Source organism: Medicago sativa, chromosome 2 (genome assembly GCF_051527215.1).
Source record: "Medicago sativa cultivar Bolivia chromosome 2, Bolivia_mono, whole genome shotgun sequence".
Lineage (NCBI taxonomy): Eukaryota > Viridiplantae > Streptophyta > Magnoliopsida > Fabales > Fabaceae > Medicago > Medicago sativa.
In genome coordinates, this window is record NC_140750.1 from 69,285,090 (window position 1) to 69,304,788 (window position 19,699).

The following is a 19,699-nucleotide window of genomic DNA, read 5'->3' on the forward strand; positions in this document are numbered from 1 at the left end:
ATGAATAATTGTTTTTTGAGAGCTAGGAGCATTTTTATAATTTCATAATGAAACTAGATGGGTCGGCAAACATGTCTTAATCCAAATTATCAGTGACACGTACGCAATTACGTGTCACTTAAGTAAAAAAAAGAAAGATTGAAGGACCAAATTAAAAGTGATTTCAAATTGTAATATGAAATTAAAATAATTTGGAATTACATGAACCATTTGCATAATTAAGCCTTAGAAAACTCTTTAAATTACCCATTATCAACTTACATTATTTCAATTCCCTCAAAAAAAACTTACATTATTTCAACCTTGAATTGACATGTTAACTATCGCCACCCAACATCCACTCAGTGGCGGATCTTGACAAAATATGTGGGGGGAGCCAAATATATATATATATATATATATATATATATATATATATATATATATATATATATATATAAGTTGTTTCACACAATGAACACAAGTTGATATGTGGTGTTGTTGTTTATATTGCTTGGATACCACCTTAAGATCAATGGTTCGAATCCTTGCCTAGCCACTTTTTGTCAAATTAAAATAAAAATATGAAGAAAAAAGAGACAGAAGGGGTCGAACTCACGACCTAATAGTGCAAAACAACTTCATTTTCCACTGCGACACAGGCATAACATTTGATAATAACAGTGTAATATAGTATTTATATCAGATCTGGGGGGAGCCATGGCTCCCATGGGCTCCCAAGAAGATCCGCCACTGCATCCACTTCTACCTCCACATGTGTGCCATGTCATCAAATAGGGCCAGATCACCTCTTCTTCTTTCCCCTTTCTCACTCTCTCTTCCTCCTAAACCTGACCCTCTTCTTCCATGCTAGATTTATCCATTGTCATGATTCTTGATAATATGGATATCAAATTAAACTCTATGGAAGAGAAGCGTGACGATGTCATTACCACAAACACCTCCTCCCAAACTGTTGAAACAAAAATCGCAAACAAAACAATTGGTAATTTCAATCTTCACCAAAACCACAAAAGGCTTCTTTCAAGTCATTATTTATTGTAGTACTACTTGGTGATGTGGCCCTAACTGGTGATGTGTCACATACATGAGTTGCGTTAATGTGCCAAATAAATGTCTCAATCAGAATGGTTGACGGTAGGACTAAAATGATACGAACTAAAATGAATAACGAAATGCAAATTTAGGGGTTTTTTTTAATTTCCTTACTTTTATAGACTACTATGAAAGCACATTACATTTTTAGGGACTAAAGAGGTAGTTTACTCGATCTTTGTCAAAAAAAATATTCACAACTATGATAGAATGGGATAAAGGCAATTTTGGTTCCTCTATTTTACTAAATCCACAAGTTTGATCTCCCTATTTTTTTTTTCCCGTGATTTTGGTCTCATCATTTTAAAAAATTCAAAAACTTAACTCCCTTCATGACATGACACTTCATTAAATGACATGAATCTATCCACCATGATGATGTGGCAACCACGTCATCATTATTTATAAATAGGAACTAAGGAAGAATTTGCCTTAATAAATTATCTTTAATAGAACTTTTCTAAATTGAGGCTCATTAACACGTGTATTAAACTCGTCGAATCCTTGTTAAAATATGAAAAGAATACAATCAATATTAACAAGAAGATCCTAATTAAAATTGTTATTTAGAGTCCAACTTCTTTGCCGTAGAAATCACATTAAATCATTTTAGGAAAAACATTCCACCACTAAGGTCAAAAAATAAAAATATCATGAGAAATAAATTCAATTAACGCAATTTTTTTTGAAGGGAAATTTATTCAACACAACTGTCAACACGATAAATATGAGAATACAAAAAGAATGTAGGATAGTAGTCTCTGTTTTATTATAAGCAGAAGGCGTATGAAAAAAAGAACACGAGGGCTATGTTGATGATCATTAACAGATATTTTTTTTCACACATCTTATACATGTAAACAACTGCTCGACCTTTTACTCAGTTTCAAACTATTACTTTTCAAAGCCAGAATGACTGAGAATCATAATAGATAATCTTTAGAATTTAATATATCTAACAGTTGTTTCATAAAATTGTATTCACCCTACACTTATAGAATGCATTTTGGGAAAGGAAAAAAAACATATCAAATAATGAACATTATTTTTTGTAAGTAAAGAAAATAGTACAAAAGTATTGAGTTTTCTAGTTATTGCCATTCCCTGCAATTCCCGCACTTCCAATCTCCAAGCCTAGATGATGATTCAATCCAGGGTGAGCACTTGCTGTGAATCCAAATGCGACAAATCTGACAAGAGAGATCGGGGGCTGGTTCTGTTTGTGAACATTGCCGACACTTATGAACATTGCCATTTGATGAAATTGTTGGTCTCTGGTTGTTCTGCAAACTAGTAGTTGCACATTCTTCAGGAACACCTAGTGTGCAAGAATTAGTTACAAACCCTGACAAGTCCCCAAACACGTCAGCTTCCTCAAAGTGACTACTCCTATCTAGATGCAGAAGTTCAGAAGAAGAGAGGTGAGTTTCTGATTCGAAGTCCATGAATTCATTATCAACAATTTCAAAGTCACTCAGAAGATTGTAGTCAGCGAAGCCAAAGTCATGTTCTACGAAAGGTGATAAAAACTCTGCGGGCAGATTACCCATTTCATCCCGTGTTGAAATTTCAGCATGCCGAACTTCACCCCCAGAAGAGCTATTATTGTCCCCCTCAGGTTTAAAATGCCTCGTCGTTGGTATTTTCTGAAGCCCTGACCCAGAGATGGTGTTACGCTCAATGCCTGCATCTGACTCGGGTTCTGTAATCAGTTCAGCATCTGAAAGAGGAAACGGTGGAGGATTGTTCTCTGGTTTAGCAACATCCTCAGCAGGAAAGATAAGAGTAGTAGACTCACTAGCTCTTGTGTCAGCCAGTGTTCCAGAACCAGAATCTTCTCCAGAATGGTTTTTCTTCGAAGCCTGTGAGTGTGACTTCTCTGCATCTAACTCTAACTGGGGTTCTGTAATCAGTTCAACATTTGAAAGAGAAAACGGAAAAGGGTTGTTCTCTTGTTCAGAAACAGCCTCTGAGGGAAAAAACGGACTAACAGGCTCACATGCTCTAATGTCAGCCAGTGTTTCAGAACTAGAACCTGCTCCAGAATGCTTCCTCTTGGAAGCCCGTGAGCCTGACTGCTCTACAACTTGCTCCTTGCGCACCAAATCAGAGTAAGGACACACGGGTGACTTTATCTTCCGACACCTGCAACATTTGAAGCCGAGCACAGAAAATATTTTGGACTCTTCAAGTTCAAGAGCTTCAGCATGATACCACCCTGTAAAGCCCACATGCAAAGATTAGATAATAAATTGCAAGCAGTTAAAAAGTATTATCACTTATAACTAGAGAAAAAAAACTTACGGGTACATGTTTCACAGCCTATATACATTAGATCAGATCTATATGGATTATGGCACAAGTGACAAACAGGTTCCAATTGAGGCAAGCTTGAACGTCCCTTCAGAAGTACTTTCTTTAGCCTGAAATCAATGCCTGTATTTTCATTGTTATTCTTTTTCCATATAATACCCCAAGAGGATTTTTTGCCACTGCTTTTTGTTTCAAGAGGGGAATGGGAAGCAACTTTTTTCATGTCGGGACGACAACCATTTTCCCTGGTAGATCTCGGTATTTGATCATCACATTTAGGCGCTGTTTCCTTCAAAATTGTCAAAGAGCTCCCTTTTAAAAGTAAGGTACTGTTTGGAGGTTTGTTAACGGTCTCTTTTTGAGTAGGTAATCTGGTATGATAACATTGTTTGCATGTGGTCAAGAACTCAACATCTGTATTGGTAGAGAAGGTTGAATCTATTGAACAGCCCTCGTGACAATTACCTGATAAATGCAGCACCCATATGCAACAAAATGTTAAACCAAAATACAAACAAAAATAAAATAAAATATATAAAACCAAGACACGTGCAAAATCAAATAATATAAAAAGACACAGTGCTGGTTATTTATTTATGGTCGTTCATTTGCTTTTATTCTAGGAAGAACGGTTCATTTTATAAGATACAAAAAATATCACATTTCAAGAATTCCCAAAAACATTAGAACAGAATACTATAGTAAATAGATAGAAGGATGATGCATGAGGTACCTTTACATACACTGCACTTGAGAGCACTCCTGTAATTCAAATAAGGGAAAGAAAAAAAAAACGGAGGTTTTAGAGTGAATAGGTGTTAAAAGAAAAGAAGGAAGGGATACCATAGAATCGTGTGAAAAACTAACCAAGTCAGGGTAATTACCTAAAAGAAACACACTGCTTACATACAGAACATGATAACAAGTCCAAATTGTCTCTCTTGCACGTGAGGTAAGAAAATATGTCCTTCCAGATAGCATTCAACCGCCTTTTGTGCCATTGAGATGCGATATTCAAGTTATCTTTATGAAATGACTCTTTTTTGTTTCTTACTTCATACTCTTTTACCAGATATAAAGGAATGCGTTTTTCAGAAAACCAAAACTTCTCTCCTTCTGGCACTTCTTCTATTTCAGCAATCTTCCTTACCCGTGAAGGAATGTGCTTTTGGCTCTCAAAAGCTATGGCATAGGATGTTTTTCCCTTTGCAAACTTTTTGTCATAAATATTTGCATTTCTAAAAGCAGAAACTTCAGTATCTTGACCTTTTCCATCCTGGAGGTTATACTCCGGCCGAATCAGATCAATCCATCTGATGTAAAAATCCAGATATCGAACCTGGTGAAAATAATCATATCAAATATCATCAAATTATTGTTGTCAGATCCAATATACTGCAGTACATCTTATAATAATCAAAGGGGAACCTGAAGTGCAAGCTGTGATGCATTTCTACTCATTTCAACGGCAGCTCTCCAAACCAGCTGTCGGCTTCTTTTAGGAATTTCAGGGACATCAGGATAGACAATACCCAAAATTTTCCTCATACCACCTGTTGCCCAGACAACAATCAATGGTTTTTTTATTCCCAAACAAATTTTACACAATCACAAAAATTTCAAAATTCTATCAGTGGATAACCGATATTTGATCAACCAAGCATCAATTTATTTACTAACTCCGTTCCTTTTAAATTATTCTTTTAACCTCTGTTCCTTTCAAATTATTCTTTTAACCTCTGTTCCTTTTAAATTATTGTTTTAACCTCCGTTCCTTTTTAAATTGACGTTTTAAGGCTGTTTACACACACCAATAACTATCTCACTTCACATATTTCTCTCTCTGCAATAAATAGTAAGGGAAAAATTTGACAAAACAAAAATAAATACCACTTTGAACTTTGAAACAATAAATAAAAAGGAATAAAAGACTTATTAAAAAATGACGCTTAAAAATGAATGGAGGGAGTAGCTAATAATTTGTTTCCAGTTAATCATAGTAAAAACATGTACTTCAAGATATACCTTGCCGAGCTGCTTTTCTGACCATGAATTTTGGCAATGCAGCTCTCTGAAATACAGATTTGGTAAATTTGTCATTCCACCAGCCAAAGTTTTCTGACCATTTGTTGACTGTATATTTGATAGGTAATTGTTTTCTACATCTGTCACATGATGCACGTTCCTGTGTTGTTCCAAGAGTAGATGTATCACTGTGGATTGTGAGAGATTCAACCAACCACCCATCCGTCAGCTTCACCCAGTCGCCAGAAAAAACAATTGTGCGAATGTTCTCCTCAAGCTGAAAATGGAAATTTATTACCCGCAGAAAAACATATAATTACACATTAATAATTAATAAATCTCCCGAACTTTAAAAAATAAAATAAGTAATTACTTACTTTTAGTAAAAGTGGCTTTATGTTACTAAATGATGTGGCCCTTTCCATTTGTTTACGCCATAGCTTTCTATAGTTTTCACTAAGAAAGGGCCCATCTACTAAACCATGTAAACTTTCCTCCAAATATATGATATATGTTGAAATGGTAGGGCTAATTCCTTCTCCACTCCTTACAGGAGCAAGACCGGAAAGTATTTTGGCGGCGCTTTTGGTAGCATATGTAGCAGCATAATTTAACATGCACCCTTTCTTGCTTGAAACAGAGGATTTACAAGAAAGGCACCAGGCACACCTCTCTCTTATAACCTCCCCATGCTTCTTGTCAGAATTTGGCCAAAAGAAGCGTGAAGCTGTTAGTGAAAATGCTTTTGCTAACAAGTTAGGGTTGTCAGGTGTAGCTTTCTTCGAGTCAGACACATGGCCCTCGGATCTAGAATCCTCTGAAGAAAGAATGGCCAAACTAGCAGCAGCAGATGCAGCAAAATCACCATGCATATAGTTATTAATGTATGACTGAGGTTTATAGGAGCAACCCATATACACAAAATCACAGGTGATATTTCCTTTGCACTTTCCAAAGCCAGTCTGGTCACCGTTAGTTTGCAAAGGCAGACTAGTGTCATTTGCATTCCCCAAGTTAACACCTTTATGGTTATCTTCATCTATCTTTGCACTCTCTGGGTTTAGATGTGTTCCGTTTGGAACACAGGGGCGTGAAGAGCTTTCTGGGATATTCCAGTATTGTAACATTGCCATGCAAATACTGGAGTACAAAGGTCTATGTTGCACAGAATCATAAAGCACTTGAATAACTTTACGAACGTCATTCTGATTGTAGTAATTATGACAAAACTCGGCACTTTTGACATTTAGCCTGCAATCGTAAATGGCATTACATTAAGACCTCAAAATCAGTAAATGCAGCTACATTGAAATAATGGCCAAAAGTAAAAAGAATAAGAGAACAAAATCAAAGCGCAGATTTAAGTCTAAGGGAAGAAAATATAATTGGACTCTGAATTTCATTAACTTCCAAGTAAAGCACATTTATCCGAAATAACAAATGAAGGAGTTAAAGAAACACAACAGATTTTGAACTTACACAAGTAAGTGGTCGCAAGTACCCAGGAAAAGCTGCCCGTACAAATCATTACCAAATGTTTCAGCCCCTTTAAGAGATGTTCCACGTGCAATTGTTGGCCCAATCATATTTATTTTGCATTCTGGGCAATGCCATGGCCCTTCTGGTATATACATCTTATACACACCAATACACCTTGAATGATAAGCAGCGGGACATCCATCACAACAAAGCAAGGTCCCATCCATGCCACAGAGGCGACATTCATCTCCATTCTTGTCAACCTCGTCCTCAGAATTACCAGGTAAGTTCACAGCATCTAATTTTGAAACAAACTTTGTAGGTTCTTCATCCTGGCAATCGGTAGTTTTGGCATATCGTCGATGGACTCTTTTAGGTCCATTTTCAGCAGGAGGATTGTCCTCAACATCGTAATTCTTCCCGAGCTCTGACTCTTTACGCATGTTCATTTCAGCTTTAAGCTCCTCAGACTCCAAAACATTCTCGCAAAGAATTTGCAATATTACTAACTTCCTACTTGCAGGCAATGAGTAATAATCGCCGTTAAAAATCTCGTCGTAGAATCCTTTCCACTCAGACCCCTTAATGTATCCATTAACTGCTAAATATTCGATTAAGAAAACAGGCCACGTCAATGTATCAAGCAAGCTCCATTCACTGCACCTGGAATAATACATATTAAAATTTAAATTGATGTCTTTTTCAATAGAAATAATAAATATAATAAGAGTCTTGCTAACAAGTGCCTTGGGCACTTGTTGCGAAAACAAAAAGTAGAAACTTTACAATAACAACTTTTAAACATTCAAAAAGTTGAATATACACTTTTTCACCATTTCCCAAGAGAATATTTCTATTTTAATTTCCTTAACAGGTGTCATAAGGACACTCATTAGTATTTTTCCCAATAATAACCTCATAAAATGAACAACACCAGTGCATGTGTGTTGGTGAACGAATTAAAACATATTAATAGAATTCTACAATTATGTAGATGATTTGATGTCCTCTCTCCTCTGTAAAAACTAGTCAAAAAAGAAAACACATTTAGCTGCTTTCAAGTTCCTCTATAGCAAATTCTAAGGTGTGCCCAGTTATATTAGGTCGACTAATATATATGTTTATTTTAAGATATAATATGACTACACTTACATACAGTTTCATAGATTACAGGATCATAGGTACTGTATGAGATGTTTTCCACTAAAAGTGACAACTGTCCATAACTACTTTTGCAGAACTTCCTTCGGAATCTCATCTTTCATGCTATTTTCGGTTAAAGCATAAGCTACAGAATCTACAGTAACTAGGGATTTTATGCAATGTTGTCAATTGCAGATTGCGGAAGATAGCAGTTTGTTCGAATTCCGCTGCGCTATAGCAGAGCGGCTGTTCGACAACTGATTGTTTGTGAATTTTGCCCAATGCTATATCAGGTTACACTACTGTTTCTAATGGAATAGGGTTTAGAGCTCTAATGTGCACAAAACAGTCAACAATATAATCATAAATTAACCTGAGTAGGAAGAAGCATAATACCTAAGGCATCGAGATGCAATCGTTGATCCCTCAGATGCAAGATGTTCAAGATGACGTCTCAAAGCACGCATTAAAGAATTATGAACAGCATCAAGCAACGTATTTGGAACTCGACAGTTAAGAGCCCCGACGAAATCATCCAAACTAAACGGATAAAGAAACAATCGAATACTGAACGATCGTAAGAATCCATATACCGAAAACAAGTACGGAACATACTTCTCCGGCACACCAATAGTTCCTGAAGACGGCGGTAACTCCAAAGGCGGCGGCAATTCTAATGCCACCGACAATTCAACCGGCATCTCAGCATCCGAACATGAATCCCTAGAATCATCGTCCATAACATCTCGTGATTCCTCTTGATCTTCCGCATTCAATTCTCTAGATTCTTCAATAATCTTATTCAACAACGATTGATCCAATTCATTCTTTCTTCGAATCAAATCATCGTCGAAATCACAATCCTCGATGAGACTTCTACGAATAGCTTTACTATCCAAATCCTCAAAATCACCGTTTTCATACTCTACTCTGTATAAACCGATTTTGTAACTCAAAACTTTTCCGATTCGAACAACGCTGTCCGAAAACTCTTTCGAAATGAGTCGTCCAATCAATACAATCGGCTTCTTCAATTCAACGGTTACAGTTTCTTCTTTTCTTCTTGGTTTCCGTGGTCGACCTCTCCGTTTTGGTGGTTCCGACGCAAGATCCCCCGGTGGTGGCGCCATCGGTAGTGGTGGTTCAGTTGATTTGGATTTTCGCGAAAGCTTCAAGGAAGATGAAGAGAGTTAGGGTTTTCGTTTGCGGAAGTTGAGTGAAAATTGTTAGGGTTTGAAGAATTGTGCGGGTTTTATACGAATGAAATAATAATAGCTACATAAGCATGCACGAGCGCTTGTAACGGATTATAGGGTTGTTATGTGATTGGGTCGTCAGCCCGTTTAAACGTCAATTTTAGCGGGCTGGGTTAGCTTTGCTTAATCCAGCTATTACTTTTTAATTAAAATATCAGCTTAATTGCATTTTCGATTTTTAGTATTGCGACTATGTGAATTTGACCTTTATTTTTTTCTTTTAACGAAATTGGATTCATTTTTTCTTATTTTTTTTAGGGGACAAAATTTATCTAGATAAAAGTCATAGATACAAGGTGGTACGTCAATTAATAATTGGGAGTTAGTTTCTAATGGGGTGTTTGTGCTAATCCATGAGTCACTCTGTTAACTTGTCTTCGGTTAAACTCTACCTTAGAGTTGGTAAAATGAGTGATAAGTAGTTTATCGACAATGATTAATAATACTTCCAAAATTAATGTTACTGATATTGTTACTATTCACAAAATCAACGACGAGCTTCTAATCCAAAGAGAAATCCATGATATTCAATCCTAACTCAACCACCCACTGCATGCTTCACAAAAAAAAAAAAATTGTTGTATTCACCGTAAACTCGAATAGATATAATGCATTGTGGGAAGGAAAAAAAACTTACCAAATTATGAACATTAATTTTTGTAAAAAAGTAAATATCAAAGTACTGAATATTCGCACTTGCGGTGTGCTATACTTGATTGAATCGAGCGGTAGAAACAAAAAACCTTGGATAAGAGGTTAAGGTTTCAATTTTGGCTGACTGGAAAAATTTGAAAATTATTAATCTGTGCAAATAAATAGTCAGATGAGCAACATAAAAACCTGCTTATCACCCGACGAGCAATTTGTAAATCATGCTCATGCAATGTCTCGAGGCAAAAAAATCCAATATGAAAACTAGGGAGTATGATTCAACCAAACTGATCCAGGATGGAAATCATGTTGAAAGCCAGCTCAATCGATCAAAAACTGGGTCGGCAGGCACTAGAGAAGCTGAGATGATATGTAAAAAGAAAAATCACAGCACCTTGCATTCTATTAAACCGTGCCAGCTCATAATATATTTTGCTCAAGTTCGGCAGCAGAGGATTCAACTCGTCTATACATGTCACCTGAACTAATCCATGTGCATATTCATTGAGACATCTGGAAAGGTTATTACTAAAATTATGTGATTGGATGATGACTAGTTCAGCTATTGCCATTCCCTGCAATTCCCACACTTCCAATCTCCAAGCCTAGATGATGATTCAATCCAGGGTGAGCACTTGCTGTGAATCCACATCCGACAAATCTGACAAGAGAGATCGGGGGCTGGTTCTGTTTGTGAACATTGCCAACAATTGAGAACATTACCATTTGATGAAATTGTGGGTCTCTGATTGTTCTGTAAACTAGTAGTTGCACATTCTTCAGGAACACCTAGCGTGCAAGAATTTTTTACAAACCCTGACAAGTCCCCAAACACATCAGCTTCCTCAAAGTGACTACTGTTATCTAGATGCAGAAGTTCAGAAGAGAAATGGGTTTCTGATTCAAAGTCCATGTATTCATTATCAACAATGTCAAAGTCACTAAGAAGATTGCAGTCAGCGAAGACAAAGTCATCTTCTATGAAAGGTGATAAACCCTCTGCAGGCAGATTACCCATTTCATCCCGTGTTGAAATTTCAGTATGCCAAACTTCACCCCCAAAAGAGCTATTATTATCCCCCTCAGGTTTAAAATGCCTTGTCATTCGTTTTTCCTGAAGCCCTGACCCGGAGATGGTGTTACGCTCAAAGCCTGCATCTAACTCGGGTTCTGTAATCAGTTCAACATCTGAAAGAGAAAATGGCGGAGGATTGTTTTCTGTTTTAGAAACATCCTCTGTAGGAAAGATAGGAGTAGCAGGCTCACTTACTCTTGTGTCAGCCAGTGTTCCAGAATCTGCTCCAGAATGGTTTTTCTTGGAAGCCTGTGAATGTGACTTCTCTGCATCTAACTCTAACTTGGGATCTGTAATCAGTTCGACATCTGAAAGAGAAAATGGCAGTGGATTGTTCTCTGGTTTAGAAACATCCTCAGCAGGAAAGATAAGAGTAGTAGACTCACTTGCTCTTGTGTCAGCCAGTGTTCCAGAACCAGAATCTTCTCCAGAATGGTTTTTCTTCGAAGCCTGTGAGTGTGACTTCTCTGCATCTAACTCTAACTTGGGTTCTGTAATCAGTTCAACATTTGAAAGAGAAAACGGAAAAGGGCTGTTTTCTTGTTTAGAAACAGCCTCTGAGGGAAAAACCGGACTAGCAGGCTCACATGCTCTAAGGTCAGCTACTGTTTCAGAACTAGAATCTGCTCCAGAACGCTTCCTCTTGGAAGCCCGTGAGCCTGACTGCTCTACAACTTGCTCCTTGCGCACCAAATCAGAGTAAGGACAAACGGGTGACTTTATCTTCCGACATCTGCAACATTTGAAGCCCAGCACAGAAAATATTTTGGACTCTTCAAGTTCAAGAGCTTCAGCATGATACCACCCTGTAAAGCCCACATGCAAAGATTAGATAATAAATTGCAAGCAGTTAAAAAGTGTTATCACTTATAACTAGAGAAAAAAACTTACGGGTACATGATTCACAGCCTATATACATTAGATCAGATCTATATGGCTTATGGCACAAGTGACAAACAGGTTCCAATTGAGGCAAGCTTGAACGTCGCTTCAGAAGTACTTTTTTTAGCCTGAAATCAATGCCTGTATTTTCATTGTTATTCTTTTTCCATATAATACCCCAAGAGGATTTTTTGCCACTGCTTTTAGTTTCCAGTGGGGATTTTCTGCAACTACTTTTTGTTTCAAGAGGGGAATGGGAAGCAACTTTTTCCATGTCGGGACGACAATCATTTTCCCTGGTAGATCTCGGTATTTGATCATCACATTTAGGCACTGGTTCCTTCAAAATTGTCAAAGAACGCCCTTTTAAAAGTAAGGTACTGTTTGGAGATTTGTTAATGGTCTCTTTTTGAGTAGGTAATCTGGTATGATAACATTGTTTGCATGTGGTCAAGAACTCAACATCTGTATAGGTAGAGAATGTTGAATCTATTGAACAGCCCTCGTGACAATGACCTGACACATGTACCACCCATAAGCAACAAAATGTTAAGCCAAGACAAAAACAAAAATCAAATAAAATAAATAAAACCAAGACACGAACAAAATCAAATAATATAAAAAGACCCTATGCTGATTATTTATTTATGGTCATTCATTTGCTTTTATTTTAGGAAGAACGGTTCATTTTATAAGAAACAAAAAATGTCACATTTCAAGAATTCCCAGAAACATTAGAACAGAATACTATAGTAAATAGGTAGAAGGATGATGCATGATGTACCTTTACATACACTACACTTGAGAGCACTCCTGTAATTCAAATAAGAGAAAGGAAAAAAAAAACGGAGGTTTTAGAGTGAATAGGTGTTAAAAGAAAAGAAGGAAGAGATACCATAGAATCGCGTGAAAAACTATAACCAAGTCAGGGCAATTACCTAAATGAAACACACTGCTTACATACAGAACATGATAACAAGTCCAAATTGTCTCTCTTGCACGTGAGGTAAGAAAATATGTCCTTCCAGATAGCATTCAACTGCCTCTTGTTCCATTGAGATGCGATATTCAAGTTATCTTTATGAGATGGCTTTTTTTTGTTTCTTACTTCATACTCTTTTACCAGATATAAAGGAATGCGTGTTTCAGAAAACCATAACTTCTCTCCTTCTGGCACTTCTTCTATTTCAGCAATCTTCCTTACCCGAGAAGGAATATGCTTTTGGCTCCCAAAAGCTATGGCATAGGATGTTTTCCCCTTTGCAAACTTTTTGTCATAAATATTTGCATTTCTAAAAGCAGAAACTTCAGTATCTTGACCTTTTCCATCCTGGAGGTTATACTCCGGCCGAATCAGATCAATCCATCTGATGTAAAAATCCAGATATCGAACCTGGTGCAAATAATCATATCAAATACCATCAAATTATTGTTGTCAGATCCAATATACTGCAGTACATCTTATAATAATCAAAGGGGAACCTGAAGTGCAAGCTGTGATGCATTTCTACTCATTTCAACGGCAGCTCTCCAAACCAGCTGTCGGCTTCTTTTAGGAATTTCAGAGACATCAGGATAGACAATGCCCAAAATTTTCCTCAAACCACCTGTTGCCCAAACAACAATCAACGGTTTTTTTATTCCCAAACAAGTTTACACAATCACAAAAAATATTCAAAATTCTATCAGTGGATAACCGATATTTGATCAACCAAGCATCAATTTATTTACTACCTCCGTTCCTTTTAAATTATTGTTTTAACTTCCGTTCCTTTTAAATTGACATTTTAAGGTTATTTACACGTACCAATAAAATCAATAAGTTGTTACTTTTGATAGAATTGTTTGTCTTTTACCTATAATACCCTTATCTATCGCACTTCACACATTTCTCTCTGCAATAAAGAGTAAAGGAAATATTTGACAAAACAAAAATAAATACTACTTTGAACTTTGAAACAATTAATAAAAAGGAATAAAAGACTTCTTAAAAAACGACGCTTAAAAATGAATGGAGGGAGTAAAAACATATACTTCAAGAAATACCTTGCCGAGCTGCTTTTCTGACCATGAATTTTGGCAATGCAGCTTTCTGAAATACAGATTTGGTAAATTTGCCATTCCACCAGCCAAAGTTTTCACGGCATTTGTTGACTGTATATTTGATTGGTGATTGTTTTCTACATCTGTCGCATGATGCACGCTCCTGTGTTGTTCCAAGAGTAGATGTATCACTGTGGATTGTGAGAGATTCAATCAACCACCCATCCGTCAGCTTCACCCAGTCGCCACAAAAAGCAATTGTGCGAATGTTCTCCTCAAACTGAAAATGGAAATTTTTTACTCATAGAAAAACATATAATTACACACTAAATAATTAATAAATCCCCCTAATTTTAAAAAATAAAATAAATAATTACTTACTTTAAGTAAAAGTGGCTTTATGTTACTAAATGATGTGGCCCTTTCCATTTGTTTACGCCATAGCTTTCTATAGTTTTCACTAAGAAAGGGCCCATCTACTAAACCATGTAAGCTTTCCTCCAAATATATAACATATGTTGAAATGCTGGGGCTAATTCCTTCTCCACTCCTTACAGGAGCAAGACCAGAAAGTATTTTTGTGGCGCTTTTGATAGCATGTATAGCAGCATGATTTAACATGCACCCTTTCTTGCTTGAAACAGAGGATTTACAAGAAAGGCACCAAGCACACCTCTCTCTTATAACCTCCCCAAGCTTCTTGTCAGAATTTGGCCAAAAGAAGCGTGAAGCTGTTAGTGAGAATGCTTTTGCTACCAAGTTAGGGTTGTCAGGTGTAGCTTTCTTCAAGTCAGACACATGACCCTCTGATCTAGAATCCTCTGAAGAAACAATGGCCAAATTAGCAGCAGCAGATGCAGCAAAATCACCATGCATATAGTTATTAATGTATGACTGAGGTTTATAGGAGCAACCCATATACACAAAATCACTAGTGATATTTCCTTTGCACTTTCCAAAGCCAGCCTGGTCACCGTTAGTTTGCAAAGGCAGACTAGTGTCATTTGCATTCCCATAATTAATAAATTGGTTGCTTACCAAGGAGCACTTGGAAGAAATGGCTGCAGTTGACTTGTTATCAGGATTTGGGCAACTCATGTCAGACTGGTGGTTAATAGTCGAATCAACAGAATCCGGACCATATTCTGCTTTCCCCAAGGTAACTCCTTTATGGTAATTTTCATCTATCTTTGAACTTGAGTTTAGATGTGTTCCGTTTGGAACACATAGGTGTGAAGAGCTTTCTGGAATATTCCAGTACTGTAACATCGCCATACAAATACCGGAGTACACTTGTCTATGTTGCACAGAAGCATAAAGCACTTGAATAACTTTATGAATGTCATTCTGATTGTAGTACTTATGACAAAACTCGGCACTGTTGACATTTAGCCTGCAATCGTAAATGACACTACATTAAAACCTCAAAATCAGTAAGTGCAGCTACATTGAAAATAATGGCCAAAAGTAAAAAGAATAAGAGAACAAAATCAAAGCGCAGATTTAAGTCTAAGGGAAGAAAATATAACTGGACTCTGAATTTCATTAACTTCCAAGTAAAGCACATTTATCCAACATAACAAATGAAGGAGTTAAAGAAACACAACAGATTTTGAACATACACAAGTAAGTGGTCGCAAGTACCCAGGAAAAGCTGCCCGTACAAATCATTTCCAAATATTTCAGCCCCTTTAAGAGATGTTCCACGTGCAATTGTCGGCCCAATCATATTTATTTTGCATTCTGGACAATGCCACGGGCCTTCTGGTATATACATCTTCATCACACCAATACACCTTGAATGATAAGCAGCGGGACATCCATCACAACAAAGCAAGGTCCCATCCATGCCACAGAGGCGACATTCATCTCCATTCTTGTCAACCTCGTCCTCAGAATTACCAGGTAAGTTCACAGCATCTAATTTTGAAACAAACTTTGCAGGTTCTTCATCCTGGAAATCGGTAGTTTTGGCATATCGTCGATGGACTCTTTTCGGCCCATTTTCAACAGGAGGACTGTCCTCAGCATCAGAATTCTTCCCGACCTCTGACTCTTCACGCATGTTCATTTCCGCTTTAAGCTCCTCAGACTCCAAAACATCCTCGCAAAGAATTTGCAATATTACTAACTTCCTACTTGCAGGCAATGAATAATAATCGCCGTTAAAAATCTCGTCATAGAATCCTTTCCACTCAGACCCCTTAATGTATCCATTAACTGCTAAATATTCAATTAAGAAAACAGGCCACGTCAATGTATCAAGCAAGCTCCATTCACTGCACCTGGAATAATACACATTAAAATTTAAATCGATATCTTTTACAATATAAATAATAAATTTAATAAGAGTCTTGCTAACAAGTGCCTTGGGCACTTATTGAGAAAACAAAAAGTAGAAATTTTACATTGAAAATAACAACTTTTAAACATTAAAAAAGTTGAATATACACTTTCTATTTTAATTTCCCTAACAAGTGTCTTAAGGGCACTCTTTAATATTTTCCATATAATGACCTCACAGATAAATAACACCAGCGCATGTGTGCTGGTGAACAAATTAAAACATATTGATAGAATTCTACAATTATGTAGATGATTAGATGTCCTCTCCTCTGTAAAAACTAGTAACAAAAACACACATTTAGTTGCTTTCAAGTTCCTCTATAACAATCATGAAGACTCACAAAAAAAAAAAAAATGCATTACATGCCTCCAGTGTTTTTGGATTCTATGTGACATAATACTTTAACCATGGAATAGCACCAAGGCAAATTATAAGGTGTGCCCAGTTATATTAGGTCAATGGATATATATATATATATATATATATGTTTCTTTTAAGATATAATATCCAAAAATGACTATACATACATACGGTTTCATAGATTACATAATCATAGGTGTTGTAGTCGTTGTTTTCCACTAAAAGTGACAACTAACCATAACTACTTTTGCACAACTTTCTTCCGAATCTCTGTTTTCGGTGAAAGCATAAGCTACAGAACCTACAGTAACGAGGGATTTCATGCAATGTTGTCAATTGCAGATTGCGGAAAATAGCGGTTTGTTCGAATTCCGCTCCAGTATAGCAGAGCGGCTGTTTGACAACTGATTGTATGCAAATGTTTCAATTGAATTCACTTACTAGTAATTATTAGTAGTAATAATAAAATGTTAGACTTTTGTGTACAACTTTAATTTTAGCACCAATGAAGAGTCTTTGTTTCACCCATCTGACAAATTTCAATCATTATATATGCATAAACAAGAAAGCAATGTCAATGTTATATTTGATAAAAACCCATGGGAAGAGGTTGTTGCCTAGGCTGCACTATTGATTTACAAGCAACCTCCTGTTCAATCCACAAGATGGAATAGGTTGCTCCACCTTATGGTCTCACAGAAGATTCTTTCTGCTCCACAAACTCCATAACATCATAGATAACAGACTATAACTATCCTTAGACAAAGAATTTAATAGCTTAAAGGAAATTTCTCTGAAGCATAAAACGGTCAGCACAAAAGGATTGATTGCTTCCTATAAATATGTTGAACGCCATACAACAGGTTGAGGAGATAAATAATTATGCAGATCATGAATATTCTACATCTTTTGATTTGACAGCATGGGGTCATGGACTTGTTATAAATATGTGTATGTAGGAATTAAATAAAGTTGAGCACACATGCCATTACCTAACCAATTATCCCTAAACACATTTATGTGTTGACTATTACCTATTGGCTACTTGATGTCCTGCTTCATACCAAACATAGCTTCATAATACTTTGTTACACATGACTCGAATTGTTATCTTTTTTGGACTCAATAAGTCACAGTGACCGATATAATGAGGTTCACATAGGGGAGTACCAAGAAAATATGGGTTCATCAAAACACACACACGTATGTATGTGTGTATATTACTTGATGTCCTGTTTTTAATGGAATAGGGTTTAAAGCTCTAATGTACACAAAACATTCAACGGTATATAAATCAAAAATTAACCTAAGTAGGAAGAAACATAATACCTAAGGCATCTGGATGCAATCGTCGATCCCTCTGATGCAAGATGTTCAAGATGACGTCTCAAAGCACGCATTAAAGAATTATGAACAGCATCAAGCAATGTATTAGGAACCCGACAGTTAAGAGCACCGACGAAATCATCCAAACTAAACGGATAAAGAAACAATCGAATACTGAATGATCGTAAGAATCCATATACTGAAAACAAGTACGATACATACTTCTCTGGCACACCAATCGTTCCAGAAGACGGCGGCAACTCTAACTGTGGCGGCAATTCTAATGCCACAGGCAATTCAACCGGCGTCTCAGCATCCGAACACGAATCCCTAGAATCAACCTCCATCACATCTTGTGATTCCTCTTGATCTTCCACATTCAATTCACTCGATTCTTCAATAATCTTATTCAACAACGATTGATCCAATTCATTCTTCCGTCGAATCAAATATTCGTCAAAATCGCAATCCTCGATGAGAATTCCACGAATAGCACTACTATCCAAATCCTCAAAATCACCGTTCTCATACTCCACTCTGTATAAACCGATTTTGTAACTCAAAACTTTTCCGATTCGAACAACGCTGTCCGAAAACTCTTTCAAAACGTATCGTCCAATCAATACAATCGGCTTCTTCAATTCAACGGTTACAGTTTCTTTCTCTTTCCTTCTCTGTTTCCGCGGTCGACCTCTCCTTTTCGGTGGTTCCGACGGAGGATCCCCTGATGGTGGCGCCATCGGTGGTGGTGGTGGTTCAATTGATTTGGATTTTCGCGGAAGCTTCATAGAAGATGAGATGAAGAGAGTTAGGGTTTCTATTTCAGTGAAAAATTGTTAGGGTTTGAAGAATTGTGCGGGTTTTATATGAATGAAATAATAACTGCATAAGCATGCGCGCGCGCTTTTGACGGATTACAGGGCTCTCAGGTGATTGGGTCTCAGCCCGTTTAAACGTCAATTTTAGCGGGTTGGGTTAGTTTTGCTTTTTTTTTGGTTACTGTTAGTTTTGCTTAATCCACCTATTATTACTTTTTAATTAAAATATCGGCTTAATTGCATTTTCGATCTTTTACGGGTCCCTTTTTTTTTTTTTGACGTTTGGGTCCGTTTGGTTCACCGGTGGGGATGGGAAGAAAGAGATTTTAATAAACGGCAAAGGATATATATTAATTAAATATGTGTTTGGTTCAAAAGAGGAAAATGGAGGGGAGGGAAGATTTTAAAGAAATACATGTTTGGTTCATAAGGAAAGGGGAAGGATTTGAACACCAAATTGTTTTCTGGGTTAAATATGTTTTTAGTCCCTATAAAATTGAGACCTTTTAAGTTTAGTCCTTATTTAATTTTAATAGTTTTTTTAGTCCCTACAAAAAAATATGCACTCAATATTAGTACTTGCTCAATTCAAATTTGTTTAATATATGCTTAAAGTCTTACGTTTTTTAACAATATTTTGTAGATGTGTTAAGAACATTACTGAAGGTTCCTCTGCAAAAAATTATCGCAAAATTTGATTTTTACGTCCAGATTTTGTTACTATTATCTTTAACTTTTGTCGTTTTAAAAAATTCATATTTAATTCATTTTATGTTAAAAAGTTCTAAATTTTAGTAAATGAACCTTTCACAGTGTTTTAAACTTGTCTTAAAAGAATCGTTCAAAAATTTAAGAGTTTAAGGATAATTAAACAAAATTTGTTTTA

At 36.5% G+C, this 19,699-nt stretch overlaps 2 protein-coding genes across 10 annotated transcripts; both read right to left on the reverse strand.

Annotated features, from left to right (window-relative positions):
• Positions 1 to 1,880: 1,880 nt before the first annotated feature.
• On the reverse strand, positions 1,881 to 10,293 carry LOC146950134 (DDT domain-containing protein PTM-like). 2 transcript variants are annotated; one of them, XM_085746091.1, is made up of 10 exons: positions 10,152 to 10,293; positions 8,452 to 9,224; positions 6,913 to 7,575; positions 5,811 to 6,684; positions 5,434 to 5,710; positions 4,837 to 4,961; positions 4,293 to 4,747; positions 4,142 to 4,170; positions 3,400 to 3,873; positions 1,881 to 3,313 (listed from the first exon to the last, which is right to left on the reverse strand). In XM_085746091.1, exons 2-10 carry the CDS (start codon positions 9,183 to 9,185, stop codon positions 2,187 to 2,189), a joined length of 4,758 nt encoding a protein of 1,585 aa, XP_085602217.1. In that variant the 5' UTR covers positions 9,186 to 9,224; positions 10,152 to 10,293; the 3' UTR covers positions 1,881 to 2,186. The 2 variants fall into 2 exon arrangements, with proteins under 2 accessions (XP_085602217.1, XP_085602218.1); XM_085746092.1 differs by lacking the exon at positions 8,452 to 9,224 and having other exon boundaries at positions 10,152 to 10,290.
• LOC146950135 (DDT domain-containing protein PTM-like) lies at positions 9,928 to 18,830 on the reverse strand. 8 transcript variants are annotated; one of them, XM_085746089.1, is made up of 11 exons: positions 17,999 to 18,830; positions 15,585 to 16,247; positions 14,344 to 15,355; positions 13,966 to 14,242; positions 13,402 to 13,526; positions 12,858 to 13,312; positions 12,704 to 12,732; positions 11,929 to 12,435; positions 11,424 to 11,843; positions 11,233 to 11,345; positions 9,928 to 11,114 (listed from the first exon to the last, which is right to left on the reverse strand). In XM_085746089.1, the coding sequence occupies exons 1-11, from the start codon at positions 18,781 to 18,783 to the stop codon at positions 11,064 to 11,066; spliced, it is 4,437 nt and encodes a 1,478-aa protein (XP_085602215.1). In that variant the 5' UTR covers positions 18,784 to 18,830; the 3' UTR covers positions 9,928 to 11,063. The 8 variants fall into 8 exon arrangements, with proteins under 8 accessions (XP_085602215.1, XP_085602214.1, XP_085602216.1 ...); XM_085746088.1 differs by having other exon boundaries at positions 9,928 to 11,120; XM_085746090.1 differs by having other exon boundaries at positions 9,928 to 11,132.
• Between the last annotated feature and the right edge of the window lie 869 nt (positions 18,831 to 19,699).

Bases quoted from the DNA above. Each gene is read 5' to 3' on its own strand.
- LOC146950135 (XM_085746083.1), bottom strand. From the start codon at position 18,783: ATGAAGCTTCCGCGAAAATCCAAATCAATTGAACCACCACCACCACCG. The intron at 14,243-14,343 runs GTAAGTAATTAT...TTCCATTTTCAG, and splicing joins TAAAGCCACTTTTACTTAAA to TTTGAGGAGAACATTCGCAC. The intron at 12,436-12,703 runs GTACATCATGCA...TACATGTGTCAG, and splicing joins CAAGTGTAGTGTATGTAAAG to GTCATTGTCACGAGGGCTGT.
- LOC146950134 (XM_085746091.1), bottom strand. From the start codon at position 9,185: ATGGCGCCACCACCGGGGGATCTTGCGTCGGAACCACCAAAACGGAGA. The intron at 4,748-4,836 runs GTTCCCCTTTGA...TATTTTCACCAG, and splicing joins CATCACAGCTTGCACTTCAG to GTTCGATATCTGGATTTTTA. The intron at 3,314-3,399 runs GTAAGTTTTTTT...TGGGCTTTACAG, and splicing joins AGGCTGTGAAACATGTACCC to GGTGGTATCATGCTGAAGCT.